Source organism: Archocentrus centrarchus, chromosome 24, assembly GCF_007364275.1.
Source record: "Archocentrus centrarchus isolate MPI-CPG fArcCen1 chromosome 24, fArcCen1, whole genome shotgun sequence".
Taxonomy (NCBI): Eukaryota; Metazoa; Chordata; class Actinopteri; order Cichliformes; family Cichlidae; genus Archocentrus; species Archocentrus centrarchus.
In genome coordinates this window covers 34,250,582-34,277,566 of record NC_044369.1, presented here as the reverse complement: position 1 = coordinate 34,277,566, position 26,985 = coordinate 34,250,582, and the positions used below count along the sequence as shown (strand labels likewise).

The 26,985-nt window shown below is 46.6% G+C and overlaps 1 protein-coding gene across 1 annotated transcript in view; it reads left to right on the top strand.

Moving 5' to 3' along the window:
* Nucleotides 1-26,985, top strand: part of LOC115774185 (kinesin-like protein KIF26A) — a 74,888-nt gene that overhangs the window by 32,504 nt on the left and 15,399 nt on the right. Inside the window, exons 5-11 of the mRNA XM_030721328.1 lie at nt 12,595-12,787; nt 19,103-19,306; nt 21,406-21,499; nt 21,585-21,847; nt 22,631-22,814; nt 25,184-25,340; nt 26,482-26,644. Of these exons, the coding sequence (XP_030577188.1) occupies nt 12,595-12,787; nt 19,103-19,306; nt 21,406-21,499; nt 21,585-21,847; nt 22,631-22,814; nt 25,184-25,340; nt 26,482-26,644 (1,258 nt within the window). The remainder of the gene's footprint in view (nt 1-12,594; nt 12,788-19,102; nt 19,307-21,405; nt 21,500-21,584; nt 21,848-22,630; nt 22,815-25,183; nt 25,341-26,481; nt 26,645-26,985) is intronic.

The window sequence follows — 26,985 nt, the reverse complement described above, 5'->3', positions numbered from 1 at the left end:
TTAACCATGCAGGGTCCAGTGTCAGTGAAACCCAATCAGAGCTGCTGCTGACTTTGAAAGGTTTCAGGAAAGTCATCGAGCACAGAGCTGCTCTGCTACACAGGGAGCTCTGCCTCATGCAGACTGGACCAAAAGGAATATCTCAGGAAGTCTGCACACACACAAACCTCAGTGAAAGATGGGAAGACATCTCATGGTTTCTCCTGTTTATGGATCATAGTGGACACCTGATGCTGCATGTTGGGCTCCTCATGACAGCCTCACAGTTTATTCAGTCTGTTCCTCCATGGCTCTGTGATGTTGACCAGCAGGAGCACAGAAACTGGAAACAGGGCAAGAAAAGGCCACATCCTGGGTGTAGACCGCTGGTGGATGCATGCGCTGTTTTGCTTTTGGTTTAAAAGGAACATCTGGTGCCACTGAGGCCTTCAAGACCCCTCCACAGGTGTGTGGAGACCTCAAACTATCTTTAAGACATCTGGGAGTCTCCTTTCACATCTTTAACACTTTCTCGTGTGCACGTACGACCTCTCACTGCGCCTCTTTGGAGACATCCAACTGTCCTTAATTACCTCTTGAACATCCTTGAGAGCTGGGAATGCCCTGAAGGATCAGCATGCACGGCCTCTGTAACTTCCTCAAAGACACAGCGACGGTCAGACACCACTTTGCCTCAGATGCTGTTAAATGTTTCCATCCGAGGAGGTCCAGGAGGAAGTTCTTTCCTCCTCAATAAAGGGTCCAGTTACAGCGAGAATTTCTGCAGTCAGTGAAGTCTCCAAAAATGTGGGTTAACATCACCTTACTGTCTCCTGGTTTGGTAAAACCGGACAGAAGCATCACAATAACACATCAGTGAGCACACGCAGGTGGTACCTGCATGTATCATCCTTATACCATTTCATATAAATCAGTCAGATCTGCTGCTTTGTTATGAATGAAACTACTGAAGTCTCAGCATTGAGCCATCAGTCATTTAGGAGATCATCCCAGGCTTTTTTTATATTTCCTGAATCACTGAACATATTTTTAACCATTTGGGTTTTTGTGGGACCACCCAGTGTTTGTAAATGGGTCACTTTTCACTCCCATCAGTAACTGGGAAGCAGAGTGAGTTTGTTTTTCCGTTTTTCCTTTCATTAGAAATGCTTCCCTCTCCTCAGACGTTTCCCTGAGCTGCAGCCTGTGTGGAGTTTTATAATAAAATATTTAATCTGTATATTTGCTGTTATACTGTCAGTAAATGTGTTTTTGCATATCCAACCTCTTTATGTCTGCATGCATTTCCACCTGATGAATTCATTAAAAAAGTCTGCATGATGAGTCGGAGTGAAAATCAAAAAGTGAAATAAACCAAATAAAATCTATTTGAAGAGCAGAGAATCAGCCTGAGGAGCTCTGCTGGGAATCAAACCTTCAAACGTATGAGGACCACTGATAGATGACCGTAGCCGTGAGAGGAGAGCTGAGGAATAACGTGACCCACATCCACAGAGTGTGCCGTGGGCGTGAGCGCCTCGGTGAGTCGGCCGTCCTGGCGAGAAACAAAGCCGGAGGTTTGATTTCCAGAACGCAGCTTTGATGAAAGCCTGAAGGGGCTGAAGATACCTGCTGCTGCCCGCCCCAACACATTATACTGCCCATCGAGAGGATTACCTTCATACTTCCTCATGTGACAGTGAATTACATTAGATTGCTTTATTGTCACTGAACGTTCAGCGAAATTTCCATTGCAGCTACCATTTAAAAAGACATATATACACTATAAATAGACAAAAACAACAGTAAAATACACAATAAGTTAAAATTAGAATAAAATAAAATGTGCAGAATAGTGCAGGAAGGACGTAATTTCCAGCCTCCCCCCTTATTAAGTGGATGTGTGTACGTCCATATCAATCACTGACAGAATGCAGTGATTTGCAGATCTCATAAACCATTTTATTGGCAGTAAGACAGAAAAACATCACGTTTAAACATTTAAAGAAGCTCATTTTGAATTTGGTGGCAGCAGTACGTCTCAAAGAGTTGGGACGTTAAAAATGTGGAAAAGTTATTGGAGCTAAAGAAGGAGGAACGACTGTGTCAGTGAAAGAGCATCTGAGCTCTGAGGTGAAGAGGATGCAAACTGGAACTCTTCCAGAATAAAAAAACTGTGAAGACTCTGAACGTCGCCTGCAGACGTCACTGCAAACACCGACTCGCTGAGATAACAGGTCCTGCTGTGCAGGCCCATCACCTGTTTAAAAGGCTGAAGTAAAAGAACTCATTTTATGGTCATTTTCATGTTTTGTAAAAGCTTTATTGATCTCTCACAATGAAAAACAAAGTGTCAGGTGATAACAGGGGAACTGTCATAGCTTCATGTATCCAGATCGTATCCCATATCCCCATCCAGTGTCCATGTCCGTGGATAATAGTGAGACGCTTCTTTTTTTTTTTTTTTTTTCTAGCCTGTCATGTCTGGCAGTTTTCGCACTCAGAATACGATCCGAATACGCTGGTGTACCAAACATATTTGCTTTTCCAAGAATAGCTCTTTAAGTTTTACAATAGGCTACTCTTGTTAGCATGTATTTAGTTTGTATTTTGATTTTTTTTTATTTATTTATACCAGGCGTGACAGGCAGAAAGGAAAGGGTACAAAAAGGAGTGAGAAAGAAAAACAAAAACAAAACAAAGGTGAGAAAAGAATAATCAAAGAATGATATCCACATATCTACACCTGCACACACATACGCATACACCCATACACACACATAATCCTGCTGTTGCTTGCAAGTAATGTGTGTATGTGCCTCTGTCATGGAACGTACTCACCAATGGAGGCAAGAAACTGCAATCCTGCCCCCCGTGATCCAGAGGCGAAGGACCCAGGGGACGCGGCCTATCCACGGCCCACCAGGACATCAAAAGACGAGAGGCCACACATCCCGATGGCAACTGCGCACACACCCCAGAGGAGGAAGGAGGGAGACCCCAGACGGACCCCCCCACGGCCAAACGGCAAGAGTCCAGACAGCCAGAGGCAATGAGCAGCCAACCCCCACCGCGGGCCGGCACCCCCCGCACGAGCCGCGAATGCGGCCCCAGGGCCCCAGGCGCCCGAGAACCGCCCGACACCCAGCAGAGCCCCCCCCACGCCAAAGAGGCCCGAGCCACCCCCAGGCCACAACCGCCAAGGGAGCGGGCCAAGAACCACGCCAAGACATCCAGCCGCGAACCCCGGGACCCACGGGCACCCGACACTCCAGGGGCAGCAGTGGCAACCAGCAGGAAGCAGCAGGAAGCGATAGGGAGTGATAGGGAGGGGGGACTCCCACCCTCCGCAACCATGTCCCACAGGTGCCAAGGCTCAGTGAACCACAGGCCCAGGCCCTGCTGTCCATACACTCACACACATGCACACACACACACACACATGTACCACACACATACATACGCACACACATGCACACACACGTACCACACACACACACACACACACACACACACATGCACCACACACACACACACAAATGCACCACACACACACACACAAATCATATATTCATACTCACACATATGACTGTCGTGAGACGCTTCTTACTGCAACACATGAGGGTGATGTGTCTCTGTTCAGTTGAGTTATGGCTAAAATATGGAGTTTCCCATGTTCAATTCAAGTAGCCTGCTGATCCAGAATCTGGATCCGATCCAGATGGCATTCAGTTTGGAAACCAGTTCTTGGCCCTCCACATCTGTGCACCGAATGTCAGATGAATCTGGTGTCATAGAGGGAGCTGGGAGAGGGCGACAGGATTTGTTTTGTCCTGTGTCAGAGCAGCATGTGCTCCCGCCCAGAGACGTCTTCTTCAGGGAAGGCCTTCGTACTTCAGCAGGACAATGCTGAACCGGCCTGCGGTCCAGACCTTCCACCAGCTGAGAACATCTGGAGCATCAGGAACCAAAAAGAGCACAAAGCAGCCTCAGGACTGCTGATCAGCTGGAATCCTCTGTCAGAGCGGGACAACCTTCCTCTCCCAGAGTGCAGCAGTTACGGATGCTGCACATCGGGAAACACGGCCCTGTACCGACTTTATGAGACACGTTGCTGCCATCCTGCTCAAAATGAGCTCATATTTTTATTAAAATGGTGCATTTTGTGAACAGCTGACATGTTTCCTGTCACAGTTTAAAGAGCAGCAAACCTTCTTGCAGCTGCGTGTGTAGAAAGGACCCAGTACTTAGTTATAGCACATGTTCAGCAAACATCTGTGTCAGTAGTAATACTCAGACGCTGCAGTCTGTGTACTTAGCATCAGCAGGAGAGTGAACCTCACAGCTGCCCTTTTCTGTGCTCACAGGTGCAGTGCATCCGCGAGACCACTGAAATATCTGAACGATTACACAATATTTCATCCTTGTTTGTGAAGCACACACTGTTGTTTCATCGCTGCTGGTTCCCACTGGCAGACCTCAATGCCAGGCGCAGCACTCAGTCATAAAATGAGCATGTTTCATTTCTTTGGTGCATTTTGGTAATGATATCATTCCCGGGATCAGCTGACACAGCAGCCTGCTCCATCCTGAGTGCGCAGGTCTGATTCCTGTGAAAGGTGATTCAGTGTCAGTGGACGCTCCAGCACCGGGTTTCACAGCGAGCACCGAAGCTCTGCACACGTCTGTTTCCTAACTCAGTTTGAGAGCCTGAGGAAAACCTGTGGACTTCAAAATGAGCCGTTAATTGGTGCCTTTCTGTGTTTGAACCTCAGAGCTTATCCAAGCCACAGATCTCTGAGGGTCGCTCCCCGTCAGAGAGTCTAACTTCAGATCTGTGGACAGTCTTCTGTGTGGCAGGATAATCAGCAGGAAGATAAAAGCTGACGGTGCAGAGGTGGAGCTGCTGACAGGCTGTCCAGGCTAACGAGGGCTGAACCTGACGTCTGATGCAGCGCTCTGAGAAGATGTTGGGCTGAAGGAGCTCAAACCCACGCAGACCAAACTGTGACAGCAGCAGCCCCGTGTCCTTATTCATGACTGAAATCTGTTGGCCTGATCGTCTCCAGAGTCCACAGCTGTTTCTAATGTGAGGAAAAACTGTCCATGTTTAAAGCAAACATCAGCCTGTGTGTTACTCGCCCCCCCTCTCTTATGAAGAATGAGCTGGAAGAGCCGCAGCTTGGGTCAAAACCAACCATCAGCCTCCAGGCCTGATAAAAGCTGGACAGCTGCAGTTCCTCTGCTGTCCAGCAGAGGCGCCACGGTGAGTCAGTCCCCATAGACTCCCATGTTAAACTTTTCCATTAGAAATAAACAGCCTGATACAGAAACTGCTTTGGTCTCTGCAGCTAATCTCCCCTTTCATAACAGCTGGACAGGGGGAAGATGTTTCTATAACTCACCTGTTTGTATTATTAGGGGCGTGGCCTCTCTGACTGACAGGTTGATGGTGACACAGGTGGCTGTAGCTGCTAGCTGCCTGCTAGGCTTTACCTCAGCTAACTATATCCCTGAACTGGACCTTTAATGCAATTATCTGACCAATAATATGGCTGCTGTGGCTTCATTGGACTAACAGACCGTCCAAGAAGGCGGAGCTCCAGTTTGCTGGGACTCTGGGATTTGATTGGATGTTACTGATTAGCAGGGATCTGAGTCTGTGTAATGCTCCCATACAGTCAGGGTGATGTCATGCTCTCTATGTCCATCATTTTTAGAATCTCTGATCCAAGTTTGTGTTGTTGTGATTGGTCAGAAGGGGAGTGATCATCATAACTGAAGTTAAACTAACAGGAAGTGAGATTACATTTGGAGACCTCTTGCAGTGGTTTGAATGTGAGCATCATTTCCAGCTCCCTGACCTTCACGCTGTGGTTCTTGTGCCCAAAGAGTCCAAAGGAAGAGTCAGAGCAGACACAGACGTGGTAAAGCAGACACAGACGAGGTAAAGCAGACACAGACGAGGTAAAGCAGACACAGACGAGGTAAAGCAGACACAGACGAGGTAAAGCAGACACAGACGTGGTAAAGCAGACACAGACGAGGTAAAGCAGACACAGACGAGGTAAAGCAGACACAGATGAGGTAAAGCAGACACAGACAAGGTAAAGCAGACACAGAAGAGGTAAAGCAGACACAGACGTGGTAAAGCAGACACAGACGAGGTAAAGCAGACACAGACGAGGTAAAGCCTCCACGGTTTCATACAGACATCTTAAAAATGCTCTTACTGCTGTTCAGTGAGTGGAACCCTAAACCACAGCCTGACAGACACTGATAAGTGAAAAATGAAGTTTAAGCTGGTCTGGAATCAGTTTCCTCTGCTGATCATCACCTCCCTGCACAATAACTCTGACAGATTGCCTCAGGCTGCTCACCTCTCATCGATCGGTGTCTGATTCAGAGTATTGATCAGAAAATGGATCTGAGGATCTGCACTGACAAACCAGCTGGGGATACATGGCCTCACTCTCTCTGCAGCAATAATACACTTTCTTTTCCAGCGATCAATAATCATCTCTCCAGTCACATGTTGCATGTTGTTCTCTGGGACTGCATTCAAAAGTATCCCCAGAAAACAGCAGCAGGTAGGAACTAAAACTCCTCCTCCACGCTTCGGCAGGTCTGGCTGGTCTTAAATGGCTTGAAGTGAAGTGACTGATAAATGTGATTGCACACACCAGCTGAGCTCCTTCAGCTCAGCCCCTGCAGAGGAACCGAGTGTTAAACACGAACTGTCTCAGCTTCTCAGGCTGCTTTTTTCATCTTTGATTAGTTTTCACACTTTTCCCTTTGGGAGAGAACGCCACTGTCATTTCATTTCCTGCTCAGGAAAACTTTTCAACCAATCAGCAGTCGCTCAGAGCAGAGACGTCTTCACCTGTCTTTGTTTTCACGTTTTCCTCTTTAACCTCCACACAAACAGAACTCAGCTGCTCCTTCAGTCACTCACAGAGGGCACTAGAAATGAGGCTCATGCACGTACGTGTGTATAATTTTGTGATGAGGTTTGATAGCAAAGAGCTGCATGTGTGCACACAGCTGTGTGAATCTCATAAACACACGCGCGCACACACACACACACACACACACACACACACTCCTGCCTGCGTGCACAAACGCAGTCTGAAGGCTCCTGGACTCGGTTGGACTCCTGTAACATGTTGGAGTTTCATCAGTAAGAGCACAACAACAGTTCACACACTCAAAATGCAGAATTCTTTTCTTTTGTTCTAGAAAACCCAATTAATCGATTATTGAAACAGTTCCAGATAAATTTGTGCTGATTGATCAGATTGATTGCAGCTCAGATGTGAAGTCTCCTGTTTGCTCTCCTCAGTAAATCTGTAGTTTAATATCAGTGATCCAGCCTGCAGGTTCTCAGAGAGGTTAACACACACACACACACACACACACACACACACGCTGAGTGTCTTTGAAGTCCAGCAGTGGGGGTGTCTGTCATCTCATGAAGTATTCATGTAGCATGTCAAGTATGTGTGTGTGTGTGTGTGTGTGTGTGTGTGTGTGTGTGTGTGTGTGTGTGTGTGAGAACAGTGGTTTTCACGGCTGCTGTGTGTCGACACGGTGAGAAGGCGGGGCAGTGAAAAGAGAGAGAGAAGGGGTGAGCGAGAGCAGGGAGGGAGGGAGGGAAGGTGAGCGAGGCAGACGGACCAACGGACGGAGGGAGGGGAGGTGAGGAAGAGGAGGGAGGAAGGCTGGAGCTTCGCCAGTGTTTCCCGGCAACAACAGCAGCGAGAGGCAGGAATCCACCCGCTCCCATTCACTCGTTTATTTCCACCTCTTGTTTCAGTCCTTTATTCCTCCTCTGCTGCTGCCACTTCCTTTCATCCCCCTCTCTCTCTCCTGGAGTTAGAGGAGGAGGAGGAGGCGGAAGAAGGTGGGAGGGGTGGAGAGGAGCAGCATTGCGATACTGCAGGAACAGACTGAGGAGCTACAGGAGAGAAGAGAGGGAGAGGAAAAGGAGAGGTGGAAGAAGGGAGGGAAGAAAAGAAAGGTAGAATTAAAGAAGTGAAGCTTTCAAAGGGAAGAGATGAGGAAAGAGTAGGAATCAGTGGGAGGAGAAGGAAAGAGATGGATGGATGAGAAGACAGAAGAAAGAAAAGCAAAAAAATGAAGAAAGGTGGCAGAGGAGGATAAGGAAAGGAAAAGTGAAAGTGGAGTAAGGAGAATGAGTTGCCACAGGGTTAGAAAGATGGAAAAGACCATTCAGTAAGAAAAAAGGAAAGAGTGGAAGGAAGGATATCCAGCTGACGGTCTTCATTTGGGACTGAAGGAGGGGACGGAGAGATGTGAGTTTAGGGCTTACAGGTGGAAATCTGCTGCAGGGATGGGCTCAAGGATGCAGGCGGATGGAAGGATGTAATGATGGAGAGATGGGTGACTTTGTGGAGGATAAACTGGTGCTGACGGGATGATAAAAATCCTAAAACAAACTGAACTAATCCTGCCTGAATTCTGCAGAACTTCACTCCAAACATGCTTCAACGTGAATCTCGTTTTTCCCTGAAAACTTCCTGCAATCGGATTTCCTGTCAGAGATGAAACACCAGGATGGATGGATGGAAAGTTCACCCATGCGCGACAAACTGAGATGTTGGGATGTTGCTTTACAGACGGTTACTGATGGAGCTATCTCAGCTGTTGGATGTATTTTTGATCAGTCTTCTAGAGAAACCGTCACATTTTCTTAGACTTTGGTGAGAAAAACTCTGATCACCTAAATATCACCGAGGATAAACCGAGGAGTGCGAGGTCCGTCTGATGAGAGTTTAAGGATATATTTGGACTGTTGAAGTGGTTTTCGAGGCAAAGACAGAAGAATGTTGTACATAAAAATGAATCTGTTTCTGTAACAAAGAGCAATCATGAAAACTTGAATGATTTATTTGGCTTCCTGACTTATTTTTCATTAATGGACAGAGTGAAATCGTCCTTTATCCTTGACAGCAATGACTCAGACTGCTAATCTGCTGAGAGCTAAAAATGATGCTAAATCTTGGCGTGCTAAATATGGCTGATTGATGGAAAATCACATTACTGATATTTTTTGCATTGAAGGAAAGTTCAGTAGTTCAGGTTGATGAACATAAAAAATCTTTAAATCTCCAATATTTCTGTAGAGATTTAGTAAAAACCAACTCTGACCACATGTTTTGGGGATATTGACAGACAGAGTAAAGTCTGTATTCCTTAAAATATTTGGCAGGAACAGTTGGAAAAACCACTAATGTGAAAAATCTCCACATTGAAAACTTCCAGATTTCTCTGTGAGTTTAGGAAAAGCTCCGTTAGAAGTCACGTTATCATCACGTTATCATCACGTTCTGGATGTGTGGACAGTTTTCTGCCACTCTAAACATCATGCTGGACATTTGCTGGCAGCAGTACGAGAAAGCTTTATATAACTATATAAATAAATGATACACATAAAGTCAAGCTGATGGACAGATGAGAAGCTTTTGTTTGTTGGAGCATGAAAATTCATTTTGATTAGAACCTTTGGGCCACCTGTTCTACCTGCTCATGTTCCAACCAATCCCTGCAGGGTTTACAACCCTAATCGAGGCTGCAGGTATACGGCTGGATGTTTGCTGGTGGATGCAGAGGCAGAAAAACTTTGAGAAGCGGCCAAACTTTGATTGAAGAATTCTTCTAAAACAGGAAAACAGTGACTTGCTGCAACAGTAAAAGTTGGATCTCATCAACATTTCTCCTTGAACGATTGACTCTTGATTGGTTCCCGGTGGATTCTGACCTTTGGATTTTAGGGTACAGTTGGTTTGAGCCTCTCTGAAGACTGTCTGGCTGACTTAGATCTTTTTTTTGAATGCCTTCAGGCTCTTTGTGCAGATTTTTTCTCCTTGCCATGTCCCACAGTTGAGGTTTTAAGTCTTCTTGCTGGAATAAATCTGGTTCTTTACGATGGTGAATGAGGGCGAGAACAAGCTTGGACCTGGTTCGTCTTTAAGGCAAAGAAGTTTGAGCAGATAATGGATTGGAGGGAACTGTGAGTAACTATCTTCACGTCTTGTACAATTTCAAACTAACTTTATGTTTAAGGGTGCTGACGGGCTCAGTGGAAGACAAGAGCTGAAAGCAGAGCAGTGCTTACGGGGATAAATAAAGTCGAAAATCAATACTGTAGAAGACTGAACCATAAAGTGGGTTTATTCAGGCAGCCGAGGGATGTTAACATTTACGCTGGGTTGTAACATGTAAAGTTTCAATGAGTCTCTGGTGTCTCTTTGTGTTATTTGACTACAGTTTCTCCTTCAGAGGTTATTAACTATATCACACTCATGGTGTAACGTGGAGGATCACCTGTGGAGTCACACATAGAAGTAATCCATTCACAGCAGATGGAGGATAGACCCCGATTCATCCTCATTCATGATGCTAAAATCCCAGTGCAGTATGGACAGGCTGGTGGTCTGATAGTCTAAGCTTTCCTTTAATTGAGCTGCACCATGCTGCATTAAAATTTATAGGTAATTGAAATAAATGTGTGAGCTGCAGGAGGGTGTAACCTGCTGATGGTTTCCTGTTAGAGTCGCTTACTGTCCTCCTGTGATGTTTATACCAGCATGTCAGGTGTGCTGTGGGATAATACAGGTCAGAATGTGCCTGATTAAACACAGAACATCAATTTAAACCCCCACATCAGTCTGCCAAACTGTGCTCAGGTTTGCCTCAGCAGGTATGAAGATGATCTGATTCCAGCCATGCACCACTGATGAGGTAACGAATACCTTCATCACCATGGTTACAGTAACTCCTAGAGTGGCAGTCACAGAGTGCATCCTCCACCAAGGTCAGTAACACAAGTGACAAGAAAAGCAGTCCAGATCTGCAGCAGAGGCTAATGGCTTCTTCCTCTACCCATGCTCCTCCTCTCCACGAGGGTCATGAACTTCATCCCCATAGACCAACAGAAAAATAGCAGTGACCCTCCAGCTCCAGGTCCTTGGAGGGAGAAAAGAGGGCGTTTATGTTAACGAGCTGCCAAATATAGTCAAAATTCAGCTCTTTGTAACCCAGCCGTCCACCCCAGCATCCTCCCCTCCATCATCATTATTACAGCCACTAGGGGCAGCGGTCCATCGGGGCATTAAAGAGGGTGTGTCATTGAGTTGAATGAAAGTTTGCTGAGCTGCAGAAATCTTCAGGTTTTCTGGATATTCTGCTCACTTTTTTAACTCTGGGCCCACAGAGCATGCTCATTAGCATCCTTCTCAGCTGAGTGTAGAGTGAGCTGCACGAATGGGATCAAATTAAAGTCAGCTGAGGGTGTTTGCTGAAACAATGAGAGAGAACTTTGAACTGTAATCAGCTGCAACAGCTTTACAGGAAAAGCATCCATCAGATAATCAGGTGCAGGCTGCCTCTAATTCCATCCAAAGGGCTGCTGTCTCTTTGGTGGGGGCAGGAGTGGGAGCAGTGGGATTTTTGTGTGTTTTTGTTTTCTTTGTGTGATGGAGCGACTTTTAAAAGTCTAAAAACCCCCAAACTCACAGGTTCCTTCATCGTCACCCTCATCACAGTCGGGTCTGCTTTCCCAGAGTCCTTTGTGCTCTCATTTAGATGCTTTTGTTCTGGGTGGTTAAAATTCTCTGCAGCGCTGCTGTAGATCCAGATAAGCTTGGTTCAGCTGAGTCATGGCAGCAGTTTAATGGGTGCAGGAAGTTTCTAAGCCTCTTTCCTTCTTTCTCTTCCCATACTGCCGTTCTTCTGCTCCCATAGTTCCCTTCTTTCTCCTACCTCCATCTCCAAACCCCACCTGGAGACAAAGCTGCTTTGCACTCAAACCTTCTGCCATATGTTACTATGAGCTGAAGAGATCATGTAGAAACCTGTGGGGACTGTGGCTCACATCCTCTGATTCAAACAACGTTTCTGTCTCTGTTTTGCTTGAATTGACATGCTCAGTTAGCAGAGATGTGGAGTAAATGTCAGCATTTTCACACACACACACACACACACACACACACACACACACACACACACACACACACACACACACACACACACACACACACACACACACTTCTGTGCTCACCTTGCAGTGCTGCAGTTTGTGTTTCCTGAGTTTGTTGGTGATAAATGTGACAGTGGCTGAAATAACACGCACTCGCAGTGAATCCCCGCCGGCTGTTCTGCCGTCCTTCATGGAGGCTGTAATTACACGCTCTGTTTTCAGATTTTCATTCGGGGAGGAGGTGGTGGGATGAAGAGGAGGAGGAGGAGTGCAGAGAGACTCTTTCCCTTTCTAATAACTTGAGGCTGAGCCTCCTAAACCCTCTGCTTATCCAGCTACTTTCTCTCTCCCTGGGTTTGACATTCAGGTTAAATTCAGCTGTTAATAAACAGAAACAGCAGAATTATGACAGACCTGAGCTTGAAGGTAAACCAGAAATAAACAGCTTCTCCTGCCTCTGTTTGGTTTTCAGGTTCGTGTTTGATTTTTAATTGATTGTTCTGTTTGAAACTTTAATGTTTCTTCTTTACATATCTTATATTGTGTGATAAATGATGTGTAGCTGTGCAGCAGCAGCTCGGCGCGCTCTCAGACTGTTGGTTTTGTGTCTTCAGGGCAGCTCAGAAGCTCAGTCTGTCCCGCAGGAAGAAGTCCCCGCCCGGCCCCACCTCCCCGCCCCGTGAGTCTCCGGGGTCGCTGCTGTACACCGGGGGCTTCAGTGGGGCCCTGCAGCTCTCCCCACCCGCAATCCCACCATGCCTCCTTCGAGCTGGGTCAAAGGTCAAGGATACACCAGGGATGGGGAAGGTAAGATCTTGCATTGTTAGTCTGGATGTGACGGGTGGCGTAGCTGCTGGGACTTTACCCACTAACTGTTGGAGTACTGTTTTCAAGGCTTGAAGTCAGCAGTTAGGATGTAGATGGACATGAAGACCTGGGGAGTTTTCAGGTTGGCCAGCTAGCTAGCTTTGTTAGCACATTTTGTCCATAATTCACATTGGTTGAGAGGATGGGCGACACAGCGGTGTGGTGGTTAGCACCGCTGGAAGAGGGTCCTGGATTTGAATCCACTGGACAGGAGCATGTTCTTCCTGTGGCTGTGTGGTTCTCCCTGGGTGCTCCAGCTTCCTCCAAAGACCTGCTCGTTAGTTTCATCGGAGATTCTGAATTAGCTGTAGGTGTGGATGGTTGTCTGTCTCTCTGTGTTAGCCCTGTGACAGATTGGTGGCCTGTTGAGGTGTACTCCATATCTCACCCCATGACAGCTGGAAAATATGAAGAGCAGCTGCAGAAGAGGATGGATGGATGGATGGATGGATGGATGGACGGACGGATGGATGGATGGATGATCTGAAGGACATTAGACTGTTTGCTCAGTCCTGATCTTCTGCTTGTCCTCACAGCTGAGGAAATGTTTGACTTTGTCTCCACACTCAGGCTGTGTGGGTGTAGACAGAGATCCATGTGTGGGTGGTAGTAGTTAATTGCTTATTTAACTGTTGTGTTAAAGGCCAGCTGTAATCACTGAGAGTCTGTCTTTCTGCAGTCTCAAAGGAACAGTTATGCCTCTGTAGGACATGCAGAGGGATACCAGGCGCTACCAGGACTGCCTCCTGACATGCTGTAACAGGTTTACGTATGTTGGTGTTTGGCTGCAGATCAGATGCTCGGCTGTCAGACTCAGTGATGTTGCCAGATCTGCTGCAGACTGCTCAGTGTGGAGCGATTAATGTCTGAGCTCAGAGCAGGTCTCCCCCAAATGACCCTAATCACTCACTTAACCTCCCCACAGCACCGCAGTCCCTTCAGATATCCTCATCATTAACCTCACAGAGCCACATGTTCTCATAGCTGCTCCTCACAGTGTGAACCCGGTTTTTCTGGCACAAAATCAGCTGGAAGCACATCAAGAAAAGCACGAGGTTAAAAAGTCTCTGTGTTATTTATATGGATGGCAGAGCCTCTCTCGTATCTTCTGCCACAAAGAAGCATTGACCTGAAGCCCCTCTGCAGCAGGACTCTCAGACCTTCAGTCACATCAAGAGCCAAACATTTATGGTTCACTGCTTACATTTGATGAAAAATATACATTTCCATAGAGTCTACACAGCGACTCTTCTGTCCATCCCTTCCATCCCCCAACGTCTCATGTGATCAAGCTTATAGTTAGGGCTGGATCAGGTGACCCTGAACCCTCCCTTAGTTATGCTGCTATAGGCCTAGGCTGCTGGGGGGTTCCCATGATGCACTCTGTTTATACTCCACTCTGGATTTAATCATTAATTATTATTAATCTCTGTCTCTCCCCCCTCAGCAGATGACCCCCCCTCCCTGAGCCTGGTTCTGCTGGAGGATTCTTCCTGTTAAAGGGAGTTTTTCCTTCCCACTGTCACCAAGTGCTGCTCATAGGGGGTCGTTTTGACTGTATTATTGTCTTTACCTTACAGTCTAAAGCACCTTGAGGGGACTGTTTGTTGTGATTTGGTGCTTTATAAATAAAACTGAACTGAATTGAACACACAGCCTGTTTCGCAGCCTGAATAGCAGCTGCTGTCAGTCTGTAGCATTAAATTAAAGCTGATTCCTGTGAGAGGAAAAGGAAGTTTCCCAGCAGCTGTCTGCTGACAGTCAGATTTCCCCTGATGGTACCTTTTCCAGCAGGGAGGAACCAACATCCAGGATCTCTGTAGAGGTCCTCACAGGACTGAATGTGATTGTTAAGACTTTTAAAGACCTGCAGACTCCGTGTGGTTCTTTAAGAGGAAAACTGTTCCATCTCCTCCTCCAGCTTCCCACTGCAGCTGCTCATCACCACCTGTCTGCAGTTCAGCTTTAAAGGCTTCACAAAGCCATTGGGAGTCTTCTTCATCTGATTCTCCTTCATCTCAGATCCATCGTGCAGCTGCAGGAGTTCAGATCTTCCTGCTAATGGAACATCTGGGCGTCCGTTAATGAGGCGAGAAAAGACATAAAACAGCATTTTAAAGGAGCCGAACAGACATGCTCAGATTTGTGCTGCTCTTCATCCAGAGCTGCAGCTAATCGGCTGACTTTAGTTCCCTCTTCAGTGTGTTTTTATGGTCTGAAGTGATGAACAGAGGAGGATTATACATGCTGCAGGTTAAAGTGAACCAAGAGTCACAGCTGACAGAGTCACTGGAAACACCGACAGACTCCCCATAATGCACCACGCTCTGCAGGAGATGGAGCTGCTCTCCATGCAGACAAACTCCTTTCAGAGGAAAATATCCTCTTTCATTCAGACTGATGCAGTAACAGTGTCCAGTTTAAAGGCCCAGTGAGACCTGAGAGCATTTCAGCCAGCAAAGGAAAAATGGCACTCTTCCTCCTCCTCCTCCTCCTCCTCCTCCTCCCAGTCGTTTTATTGTTGGTCATAAACTGAAGCACTTTGTATTTACAGCAGAGGAAACATCCCTGTGTGACTGCAGCATCGAGTAACAACCATGTGATTTAAAGCTGCTTTTAGTCCACATTTCTCTGCTGCTCCATGAAAACAGTAATTACACAAACTTAGTCCACAGTTAAAGTGAAAATGCATCATGTGATCATCAGCTGTCCAGACATGGATGTACAAGGCTGTGCAGCAGGACGCTGTGAGTCTGCCTCTCATCCCACCACCATGAAAGAGCAGATTCACAGGATCAATAGACCTTGACCAGGACAGCAGAGCAAAGCTCAGTAAAGTTTTCCTCACAGTGAAACAGGAGAAAAAGCTTCTCACCTCTACTCACACACGTTGTGTTATTTTCAAGTATTAGCTCAGCTAACTCCACAGTTACTCTGATTACAGCACACAGCAAGAAGAGCTGCGCACAGGGGAGAGGCAGAAATCTCATTGAATTAACCAATCACAGGGCTCCACCTGTGCTGGCATCATACCTGCCCACACAGCACCTGAGGGGAGGACAGAGATCTGCACACACCCACACACACTGTCTAAACACAGGACGGCTGCAGCGAAGCCAGTCACACTCAGATGTTCCACTCGAACACTGACACCCACCGGAGGAGCTCTGGAAAACTTTGAATCATAAAAATATATCATGCTGTTGTTCAGTTATGTGCATGTGGAGGCTCTGATCCCGCTGTGATCCGAGGGTGCTCCCATGGTCTCGCGGTTATTCCTGTTTCTTAAAGCTCGTCTCCGGCTCAGGTGAACATCTTCAGAGTGGACCGTACACTTAGACCAGTCATTTTTAGAAATATGACTTATTATGGGGTGCTGTCCCTGCTCCAGACTGACGAGGATCACACTGGGCTGTATGTGTGAGCTCAAATGAGTGAGCAGAGCAGAGAACTGCTCACTGCAACTACTTTGAGCTGGTCACAGACTGAACAAACTGATTTTTCCTCGTTACAAGGAGGCGTCCTACTTTTCCTCCGGTGTGACTGAGCCGTGACCAACATCTGCATCAGCAGGCACACAGCAGCCTTCATGATCTCCTCCTCTTCCTCTTCCTGTTAATATTCAGACCGTGGAGTCCAGCTGCTGCTAATATCATCATTTCTGTGTAATGAAGAACAGTGACGAGCTGCAGCATCTTTACTGGAAACAGAAGCTGAATAAATATCATTTATCACAGATCAGCAGTTCACTGAGCCCAACACCACAGCTTTGTGTCTTTGGATCTAAACGGTGTCCTCTCCCTTTATCACCCTGTCTTTGCTTTTTCTCAGCAGTCTGTTTGAGCTGAACCAAAAGAAGAAGGTTTTTTTTTTTAAACAATTGCTGCTCATCTTCTTTATCTCCTTGCACCTGGTGCAGTACCCCCAGCATCCTCCTCTGTCACACCAACCCTCTGTATGTCCTCCTCCACTACATCCATGAACCTCCTCTGAACTCTTCCTCTTCCTGTCCTGCCTGCAGCTCCAGTTTGTCTACTCTGCCTCCTCTGCATGTGTGCAAAAATACAAACTGATTGCATCCTTTAATTTTGTGAGAACACTGCAGAATTTAGTGACTTTAGAAAGAAAGTCCATGGAAACAGGATGAAACAATCAGATGGAGGAGTTTAATGACTCTAAATGTTGTCTCTCCTCTCATTTACATTCAGAGCCGCCTTCCATCCTTCTGAACCAGCAGTTAATGAGTTTAATATCTTAAAACTTTTCGCTGTGGACTCTGGCTGCTCTCTGTGTGGGCGAGAGAGCCTCAGCTGCAGAGAGGAAGCTGCATTATGGGTGTAAACACTTCAGAATCAGAGAGAAGTCAACTCTGAGTTCAGACTGAGGTCAGAGTCATTTCTGATGTTTGAAGCTGTGCAGGAGTTTTAAAGCAGCCCTTCAAATTTCACTCCTGTTCCTGCTTTACTTTTTATCAGAAAAGATCACAGGGATGATCTTATCCAGGCTGCGCCTGTGTTTTCCTCTTAATACCAAGCATCGACACCGAGGCAGCAAAGCTGCAGCTAACGAGGGCTGAACCTGACGTCTGATGCAGCGCTCTGAGAAGATGTTGGGCTGAAGGAGCTCAAACCCACGCAGACCAAACTGTGACAGCAGCAGCCCCGTGTCCTTATTCATGACTGAAATCTGTTGGCCTGATCGTCTCCAGAGTCCACAGCTGTTTCTAATGTGAGGAAAAACTGTCCATGTTTAAAGCAAACATCAGCCTGTGTGTTACTCAGGAGGAGAAAAACCCCCATGAAGAATGAGCTGGAAGAGTTAAAACCAACCATCGATGTCCAGGCCTGAAAAAGCTCCACAGCTGCAGTTCCTCTGCTGTCCAGCAGAGGCGCCACAGTGAGTCAGTCCCCATAGACTCCCATGTTAAAACTGTCCAGCAGAAATAAACATGTTTACAGCTGATACAGAAACTGTTTTAGTCTCTGTGGATAATTTCCCCCTTCATAACAGCTGTACGGATGTTTCTATAACTCAGCTGTTTGCATTATTAGGGGGCGTGGCCTCTTTGACTGACAGGTGGATGATGACACAGGTGGCTGTAGCTGCTAGTTGCCTGCTAGCTGTAGCTCTGGACGGTGTTTGTGCTGTTGGAGCCTTTTGGAGCATCGTTAATGGAATTATCTGACCAATAATATGCCTGCTGTGCTTCATTGGACTTACAGACCGTCCAAGAGTGATCCTCATATACAGTCTCTGGATGCTGACTCATAACCAAGCTAGCATTTAGCCCCCCAGCTGGTGGACCAAGTATGGACACTTTCTGAAACCAAAAACTAAGATCGAAGCTTCAAAAAGGCTTCACAGCCCACAGCAGCTACATCCAACCATTATAAACCATTCATGACTGACAGCAGTGGTTACTCTGGTAACTGCAGCACAACAGGAAACTGCAGTGAAGCAGTCGCACATGACAACCCGAAGATAAATGTGCTTCCTTAGACTCTTTCACAATAAATGCCAGTTTGGTGGTGGAACTCACTGTCGGTGCAGGTCGTCCAGGAAAAGATGAAAGATCAGTTCAAAGTCTGCAGACGTCAGAGATGCATCCTCTAAAATATTTGTGGCTGCTCATAAATGTGCTGACTGTTTAAAAACAAAAAACACAACGCATCAAAAGCAGCTTTGATTTGATGTGTGTCTCACATGTGTGTCTCACATCATCAGCTCCGCGGTGACCGAGGAGCCGATGATTCGCTCCGCTGGCTCGCAGCGACCCGTTGTTTAAAACTGCTGCGTCTCAGATTGTTATTGGCATTAAAAACCTTACCTCGTCACCACCAGCTCAGCAGCTCTCTGACAGGCCAATAAAAACCCTTCAGAGGGTCACACCTCAGCACAACAAGGCAGGCCCCTCAGGGCTGAGTGACACAAACTGCTGCAGGTCCAGCAGAGCCAAATATTCATGACTCTCTCAGCCTTTCTGGTCATTTGCTCAGCACTCAGGGTTAATTTAAGTATAGTGGGAAAGTTAGATGATAGCATCTTGCTGGGTGCTGTCATCCACCCTGAGGCATATAAACTACTAAAGAGCTCCAAACTGCCACTGTGGTGTGCCTCACTGTGGAGCCTGATAAAAAGCAGCAGGTAAACACAGATCCCTGCATGTGAGTGTCCCACTTCTCTCGACTTGGCTCTATTACGGACTGTACTTCCTAACCTGGTTTTCTCTGATATGGGCTTCCTGTCTGTCCTCAGGTCAGAGTGATGGTCCGGATCTGCTCGGTCCACAGCGAGTCCTCGGAGTCCATGTCGTTCCTGAAGGTCGACGGCAGGAAGAAGCAGCTCACTCTGTGCGAGACGTCAGCCGCCGGACTCTCCGCCGCCGCCCAGAGACGATCCTCGGCCTCGGCTCCAAAGACATTCACCTTTGATGCCGTCTTCTCGCAGGACACCTCACAGGTGGGTTCCCCAACAGCATCGATAACATCTCCCTCCCAAATGAATCAGGGTGAATTTACTGCTCCGTGGCTTCGGCTGGATGTTCTTGCTTGGTCGTTCTGCTGTAGGATGAATCTGGACCAATCAGATACCTGCTGGTGGTGATGCAGAATAATCTGAGTGTTTAAAGAGACTGAAACTTTCAGAGAATCAAAATCTAAATTCAAGGCATGCAGGCAAAGTTTGAGCTCTTCATCAGCAAAGTGTCAGCCCTGCAGCATGTTGTTTATCCCAGGAGACAGACGACAGCAGCAGATGCACACAGATCACAGCGCTGTGTGTGTGTGTGTGTGTGTGTCTGTCAGTGAAGAGTGTTTGTGATTATCTGTGATGTGACATGAACCTGCAGATGGATTCATAAAAACATGTTTACGATGTTTAGATTTCAGCTGCTGATTCTTTCTGCAGCATTTTGGTCTCTAACTCTGAAACTCATCATATCCAAACAAAAGGTGAAGATGCTGTACAGGCTTTCCTTTTTAGACACCTCTGCATCACAAATGTAATCATTTCCATATTTAATATGAGCTTTATGGGAGTTTTTAATTATTCTTGCAGGTTCCTTATGATTGTCTAAGGTGTTCCTTCAAAAAGCACGTAACTGTAACTATGAAGCCAGATTACTGTGTTAATGAGCTGTGTGGAGCTTAAACTCAGAGACACAAGTGTGTCTCGTTTTACCTGATAGATCACCATGGTAACTGATGCTGAAGGCCTCACCTGGTCAGCAGCAGGTGATGTTCAGAGCGTCAGTTTAAAATGAGCTGGCGTTTGTTTCCAGCGTGTTCTCAGAGTGATGCAGACTCTGCTGGGAGCACGTTTCTATGAGCAGCTCGTTACTGAAGCTGAATGAAGCTGTGAGGTCACAGCAGCTCAGACTGAACCTGCACGGATCCATATGCTGATGCAAACGTCTAAATGCTGTTCTGCTTGGTTCTGACCTGCTGCTGAGTCTCTGCTGGAAACACAGACCGAGAACAGCCGCTCAGTCACAGCAATCCCACTCTGATCCTCCACAGACTGCAGCCATTTCCACGTCTCCCTCATCAGGCTGTGGGAGGGAAGCGTTAAAGTTTCAGCTGTGTGGCCTCAGAAACAAACAGCAGCGCTGAGAGCGCCTGAAGCAGAGAGCCCGCTCTAACAATACAGAACCACAGTACAAATTTACAAAACGAGAGAAAACCTAAATGTCCCACAAACCCTGATCCCCAGACCCAGAAAGCATCACATCAGGGCTGTAAGCTCGGCTTTAAAGAGCCGTCCACATATAGACACTATGGTCACTTATGGTTGGTCCTAATGACATTTCATGCTGTGGTTACCCACATTAGGTCACAAAGCCTTTAACACATTAACCACCCTGTCATAGATGTGTCAGCAGTATCCTTCAGTCCCACTGGCAGCTACCTCACTGCTACACAGGATTGCGGCTCATTTTTATGTATGATACAGTTTGATAGTGGCACCTCTCTAAGGTGATGGCTGGTAGGCGACAGTCCCATGATGCACTGTTTCTTTTCATTCACCTCTTTTCACTTTGTTTTTACCCCACTAATAATATTAATCTCTGTCTCTCCCCCCTCACAGCAGATGACCCCCCCTCCCTGAGCCTGGTTCTGATGGAGGTTTCTTCCTGTTAAAGGGAGTTTTTCCTTCCCACTGTCACCAAGTGCTGCTCATAGGGGGTCGTTTTGACTGTTGGGTTTTCTCTGTATTATTGTAGGGTCTTTATCCACAATACAAAGCGCCTTGAGGCGACAGTATGTTGTGATTTGTTATATAAATAAAATTGAATTGAATTATCAGGATGTCTGGCGTGAAAGCGAGGCTGTTTTCATATGTGGTCTGAATGTGGTAGAAAAAATGGTGAGCAAACTTTTTAAGGACAAAATCAAGGTTTATACAGCTTTCATAGACTGTTGGATTTTCTCTGTATTATTGTAGGGTCTTTACCCACAATACAAAGCACCTTGATGTGACTGTTTGTTGTGATTTGGCGCTATATAAATAAAATTACACTGAACTGAATTGATGGCTGGTTGGTGGTTCTCTCCTGATAGGCTGAGGTGTGTTCAGGAACCGTGGCAGAGGTCATTCAGTCGGTGGTGAACGGCGCAGACGGCTGCATCTTCTGCTTCGGACACGCTAACCTGGGTAACGACGTGATACGCCATCCTCACACGCAAACACGTCATTCCCAAATGTCACATGATTGTTGACCTGACTCCGCCCTCCACAGGTAAGACATACACCATGATCGGTCGGGACTGCTCCACCCAAAGTCTGGGTGTGGCTCCGACAGCAATCTCCTGGCTCTTTAAGGTAATCGAAGAGCGGAAGGAAAAGTCCGGAGCTCGTTTCTCCGTCAGAGTGTCGGCCGTGGAGATCTCCGGTCGAGAGGAGACGCTCACCGACCTCCTGGCTGAACTCGCAGCAGGTGACCACCAGGAGGTCCCAGGCCCTGCCGTGGCTCTGAGAGAAGATCCAGTCTGTGGATCCCAGGTACAGGAAAAAACTCTCAGCAGAGGAGATATAGGTACCAGATATTCAAAGTAAAAGTTGACACACCTAAAAGATGGAACTTCAAACCATCCTGCTACTAACTGAAGCGTTGGCACTTCGAGTCCCATCCGTCTCACATACTAACCTTTGCACCTGCCACCATCAGTCCATCAGATGATTGCTGATGTACTCATGGAGATGTATTTGTGTGCTGTGCAGTACAACAGCTGATATATTCATCCAGTCCTCCAGCCCCACTCAGGCCAGTCAACTCCTCTCCTTGACTCCTTTCCTTCACCTTGTCTCTTCCCGACCTCCTCACTGACCTCCTCTTCACTCCAGGGACTTCTGCACTGTTCACAACTGTCCAATTAGTCCTGACCTTCCTCCTCCTCGTTCAGTCTGTTTTATCTCCCCGAGCTCCTTCTGTCTGCCACCTTCTATCTGCACTCACTTTAATTTTTCTTTCTCTTTTTCTTGTCTCATGCAGACATCCTTCTTTTTTTCCTTTATCAAACCTCATTCTGTCCTAGTTAAACTTTTATCTCACTCATTTTATCTGTGAGAGGGGAGAAGGACTTCTGCTCTGAACAAAAAGAAACAGACCCCGGTGGAGCTGCAGACAGCAGGAAGATGCTCGCAGAATTATTCAAAGCTTCACTTCAGTCAAACTAAACTGAGTTAGAACCAGGCTTAGCAGCATCTGCCCGACATGAATGATATTTAATAGAGCCAACATGTTTGGCAGCTGCAGCAGCCTCCCGTTACCTCTCTCTCCATCAGCTGCAGAACCAGACGGAGCTTCGGGCGACCAGCGCTGAGCGAGCAGCATCTTTCCTGGATGTCGCCCTTGCAGCAAGGAGGAGCAGCCAAATGCCGGATGACCAGGAAGTCAGAAGGAACTCCCACTTCCTGTTTACCCTGCATCTCTCCCAGGAGAGGCTGGACAAGAGCAACAAGGCAGCAGGTGAGTGTATCTGTGGCTGTAAATGAGTGTTTATCACAATTATTAAATGGAGCATTATGGCGTTAAAATTGGCCAGCAACCAAAAGATGAGAAAAAACTGCTGAGGTGGAGGTCAGTAACAGCCCTCAGATGGTGTCTTCTGCTCAGGAACCTCCTGAAAAAATGAACTTCACTGTGGTTTAAGAAGAAACTGGTTTTAAAGATCATCAGTAGGAGTGACAAAGCTGGGAGTCACTGACAGCGCAGAGAAACACCTCTTTGCTGAGGTCACAAAGAAGATGATGACACATTTCTTCTTGTTACTGATGATGCTGTCCTTTTAATCACTGTCACACAGCTACACCCAGGGTAGCTCCTTGGTGTAGTGGTTAACACCTTTGCTTTACACACAAATGATCCCCAGTCTGAGACTGTGAGGAGGTGCATGCCCAGCTTCAGGGGCTCGTGAGCCAGTGCACTCCTAGTGCTGGTCCCAAGCCCAGATAAATGGGAAAGTTGTGTGAGGAAGTGCATCACACCCGGTGTCAAATCAAAAACATGCATGTAGCATACATGGGTGGACTGTTTGAAGCTGATTGTGAAGTTGCTGGTGTGCATATCAACACCTCCGAGCCCATCGTTCCCTTAAAGACAAAGATGTTTCACCCCGTCCAGGTGAGAGGAGAGAATTAAGTATCTTGGGATGTTATTAATGCCTGAGGGGAGAAAGGATGGGGAGCTTAATGCACACAGTGTGGTGGTGAGAGGGGAGATGAGCTGTGAGGCACAGCCCTCTGTTTAACAGTCAGTCTACATCCTTCCCTCACTTATGGTCATGAACTCTGGGTAACGACTGAGCATATGATTGCAGATACAACACACCCCCTTCACATTAAGCAGAATCAGCTGATGTGGTTCAGGCAGCTGATTAGTGCCTCCTCTTAGAGATCTAGAGACCCCAGTGTTGGCCCATGACTCCACTCCACAGATGCATTTATGGACCAGTGTTTCTCCTGCTTCCTCTTTTCAGGATGTTTGTTATCAGGAAGCAGGACAGGTGCACATTTTCTGCTCAGGCTAAACATTTTCAGCTTTACTGGTTCCTGTTTCTTGGATGTTCAGGTCGGTTCTGCTGTTTTCTTGGAGTTCTCTGAGTTTGTAGTTGAGAGCCACAGACTGAGCAGAGATGTCAGAAACAAACTGCTCTCCTGTTTGGGATGTTCATGGGCAGCTTCTGAAGGTGCAGCTGAGGTTGGTGCTGAGTGAGAGGAGGTGTTTTGTGTGAAGCTAGAGCTCTTTGAGGAGAAACTGGTACTCAGCATGACACAGTAAACCCTGAATGAAGCCAGTGAAAGAGAAATGTGCTTCATTCATTCTCAAACTTCCCAGCAGTGAACAGACCTGTGCACAGTGAACAGACCTGTGCACAGTGAACAGACCTGTGCACACTACAGCTGCAGACACATTGGTTCAACAGAGACTTGGAGAAGGAGCAGCAGGGTAGAGACTCTGACCTCTGAGACGAGAATAAAAGCCCCCCTTAGCGACCGTGCAGCTGTGAAACCTGGCAACTCAATTAGCTGTTAGCTCTTTTCTGCTCTTCTGCTCCAAACATGTAGCTGCTAATTAGCTTTGTGTTGAATTGCCAACATGCTCAACAAGAGCGTTTACAAGCAGAGCGGCTACACTAACACTGTCGCCACCCACATGTACCTGTCAGCAGAGCCACAGTTACTGGAGTTTTACTGCTGGAATAAATCTGCATGGCTAATGAGGCCTGACGGCTCAGTGTCCTGCAGTGTTTATAGACCGGCGGGTGGAAAAGCGTCCACTCAGCCGCTCTCTGCAGTTTCTAAATCTTGCTGATGCGGCCGGTTGATGGTTCCCGCCATCATTACTCTGAATTAATGAAATGAGCAGGCAGTTAAAATGAGCAGAGATCACACTGATACTGAATCTTATCAGAATATTTATTAGGACCAGAATCAGGGAAGAGATGCAGCCTGGATGTATTCAAATGAACCATTTTTAATGTTTACACAGTCCACGTAGGCATAAATATGTTTATACATTTGGTTAGTGATGTAGTGGCGCCATGAATCGGATGACTTGACTCGAGATTTGCTGCAGGACTTTGACTTTACTGCCAAAGATTTATGGCTTCAGCTCCAGCTCCCTCACAGCCCAGGGTCCTGTCATATATATATGCAAGATATCCAGAAGATTTCTGTACACTAATGGCTGCTTTGATAAATGACTCCAAGCAGCCAATAAGTTATTACTAAAGGCATTGATTATGTTTCTGTCTATAAACTAATCAATAAATTGTCATTTCAGCCCTAATGAGCAGTTAAGGAGGTGGTGTTGTATACTAATGTCCTCCTTTTCAGTGTCGGGGCGGAGTCGCCTCCACCTCCTCGATTTGGGGAGCTGTGAGACGGACATCAGCAGGACCAGAGAGGGAGGTGGGGGTCAGTGTCTGTCCCTCTCCGCACTGGGAAACGTCATCCTCGCCCTGGCCAACGGAGCCAAGCACGTTCCCTACAGGTAGGAGCTCACACTCTGAGCATTTTCATGAGCCTGACAGGGGTCAAAGGTCATAGCGACCAAACAACAGATGGACCAGTGATCCCTGTGAGGGCAGAGGGGAGTGAGGGGGGGACACGTATGAAGCGGGCAGGCAGCATGTGATGTATTTTTAATGAGCTTTCAGTCAGTGTTAAATGCTTGTTTAGGCTGATGAATAAGTCACTTTGTGATGCTAATTGATGTGTCTGTTCTGTCCTCTGGGTGCTTGTTATGCAGCCTGAGCTCAGTCTTATTTTCAGCCTCATATTGGGTGTGTTTTGTTTGCTTTAATGCTTCACTTTTGTTTCCTTTTGGTTTTAAGCGGTTTCATTTTGGGGGTAGGGTGTAATCTTTTCTTTTCATTTCATTTTATGCCACAAAAACTCTGAAATTGTAAAGTGAAACAGCTAATGAGCTGATTTGAGTCATAAACTGTTGATTTACTGACTATATAGATGTTTTTATCTGTTATTTGTTCTTGATCGGTGACCTTTCCCTACAGTCTTTCTCCTTTGGCCCCATTTCTGCTCATTTATGAAGCCATCAACATCACTATTGTTCTATTTATGGATTGGATATCTGCACCAGAGTCTCACGTTACCATCCATGGACTTGAGAGACCTTTTTATGAAGACCTTTAAATTGCCTGTTAATAATAAACCAGCCTTGAGTTGTCAGACCCAGTGATCACTGATTCACAGTGAAGTGAGTTGAAGTCGAACCAGAAGAACCAAAGAAAAGCCCAAAAGGAGGAATAAGTAGTAATATGTGGGGGTCAGTCCGTGCTGCAGTTCAGGCTTGTTGAGTTAAAAAGCTTAGATTGTAGTATGTAAATTCTCTGTTTGATCCGTCTTCTGTAGCATTAATCCAGGTCTTTTCAAAGGCGAGATTTCATGAACACTTCACTCTGTCTCTGCCGACAGATCACATGTGGCGTGTAGTTCAAAGTGGGCTTCATTAATGTGAAACGAGAGATCGCTCCTATTCCTTTTTGCCTGTCTGTGCCCAACTGTTGGTGCATGGTGTAATGAATGGTATCTGCAGGCCCGTGGGGATTCCCCAGCCCGTGGTGCGTCTTCTTTTTTTGGGCTAACGAAGGGTTTCTTAATGTATTATTCAGGGACAGCAAGCTCACGATGCTCCTCAGCGAATCCCTGGGCAACATCAACTGTCGAACCACCATGATCGCCCACATCTCCGACTCCCCGGCGAACTACGTGGAGACGCTGACCACAGTGCAGACGGCCTCCCGCATCCACCGCATGAGGAAGAAGAAGTCCAAGGTGCTTCATCCTTTATTCAGGTTTTCTTTCTAAAGCTCAGTGTGGTGGAGTTCATGCATCTCTGGTACAGGGTTCAAAAACAAACTGTTTACTCACTTGTCAATGACATAAATAAGGTTCTGATTTATTTTTTTAAAGCACAAATTTAAACAACTAACAGTGAAGGTTTAAAGGTTGTTATTGGTTGTTAATTAAAGTCTTGAGATTGTTCTGTGGAAGGTTTTGACCTCTGAATGAGTTTTCACTGATTTCCTGAGGCTGCAGTCCATAATGTAAATAGGTCAGGGAGTCATATGGACATATTTCATTGAGTTTATCCACTGCCATATGTTAGATAATCA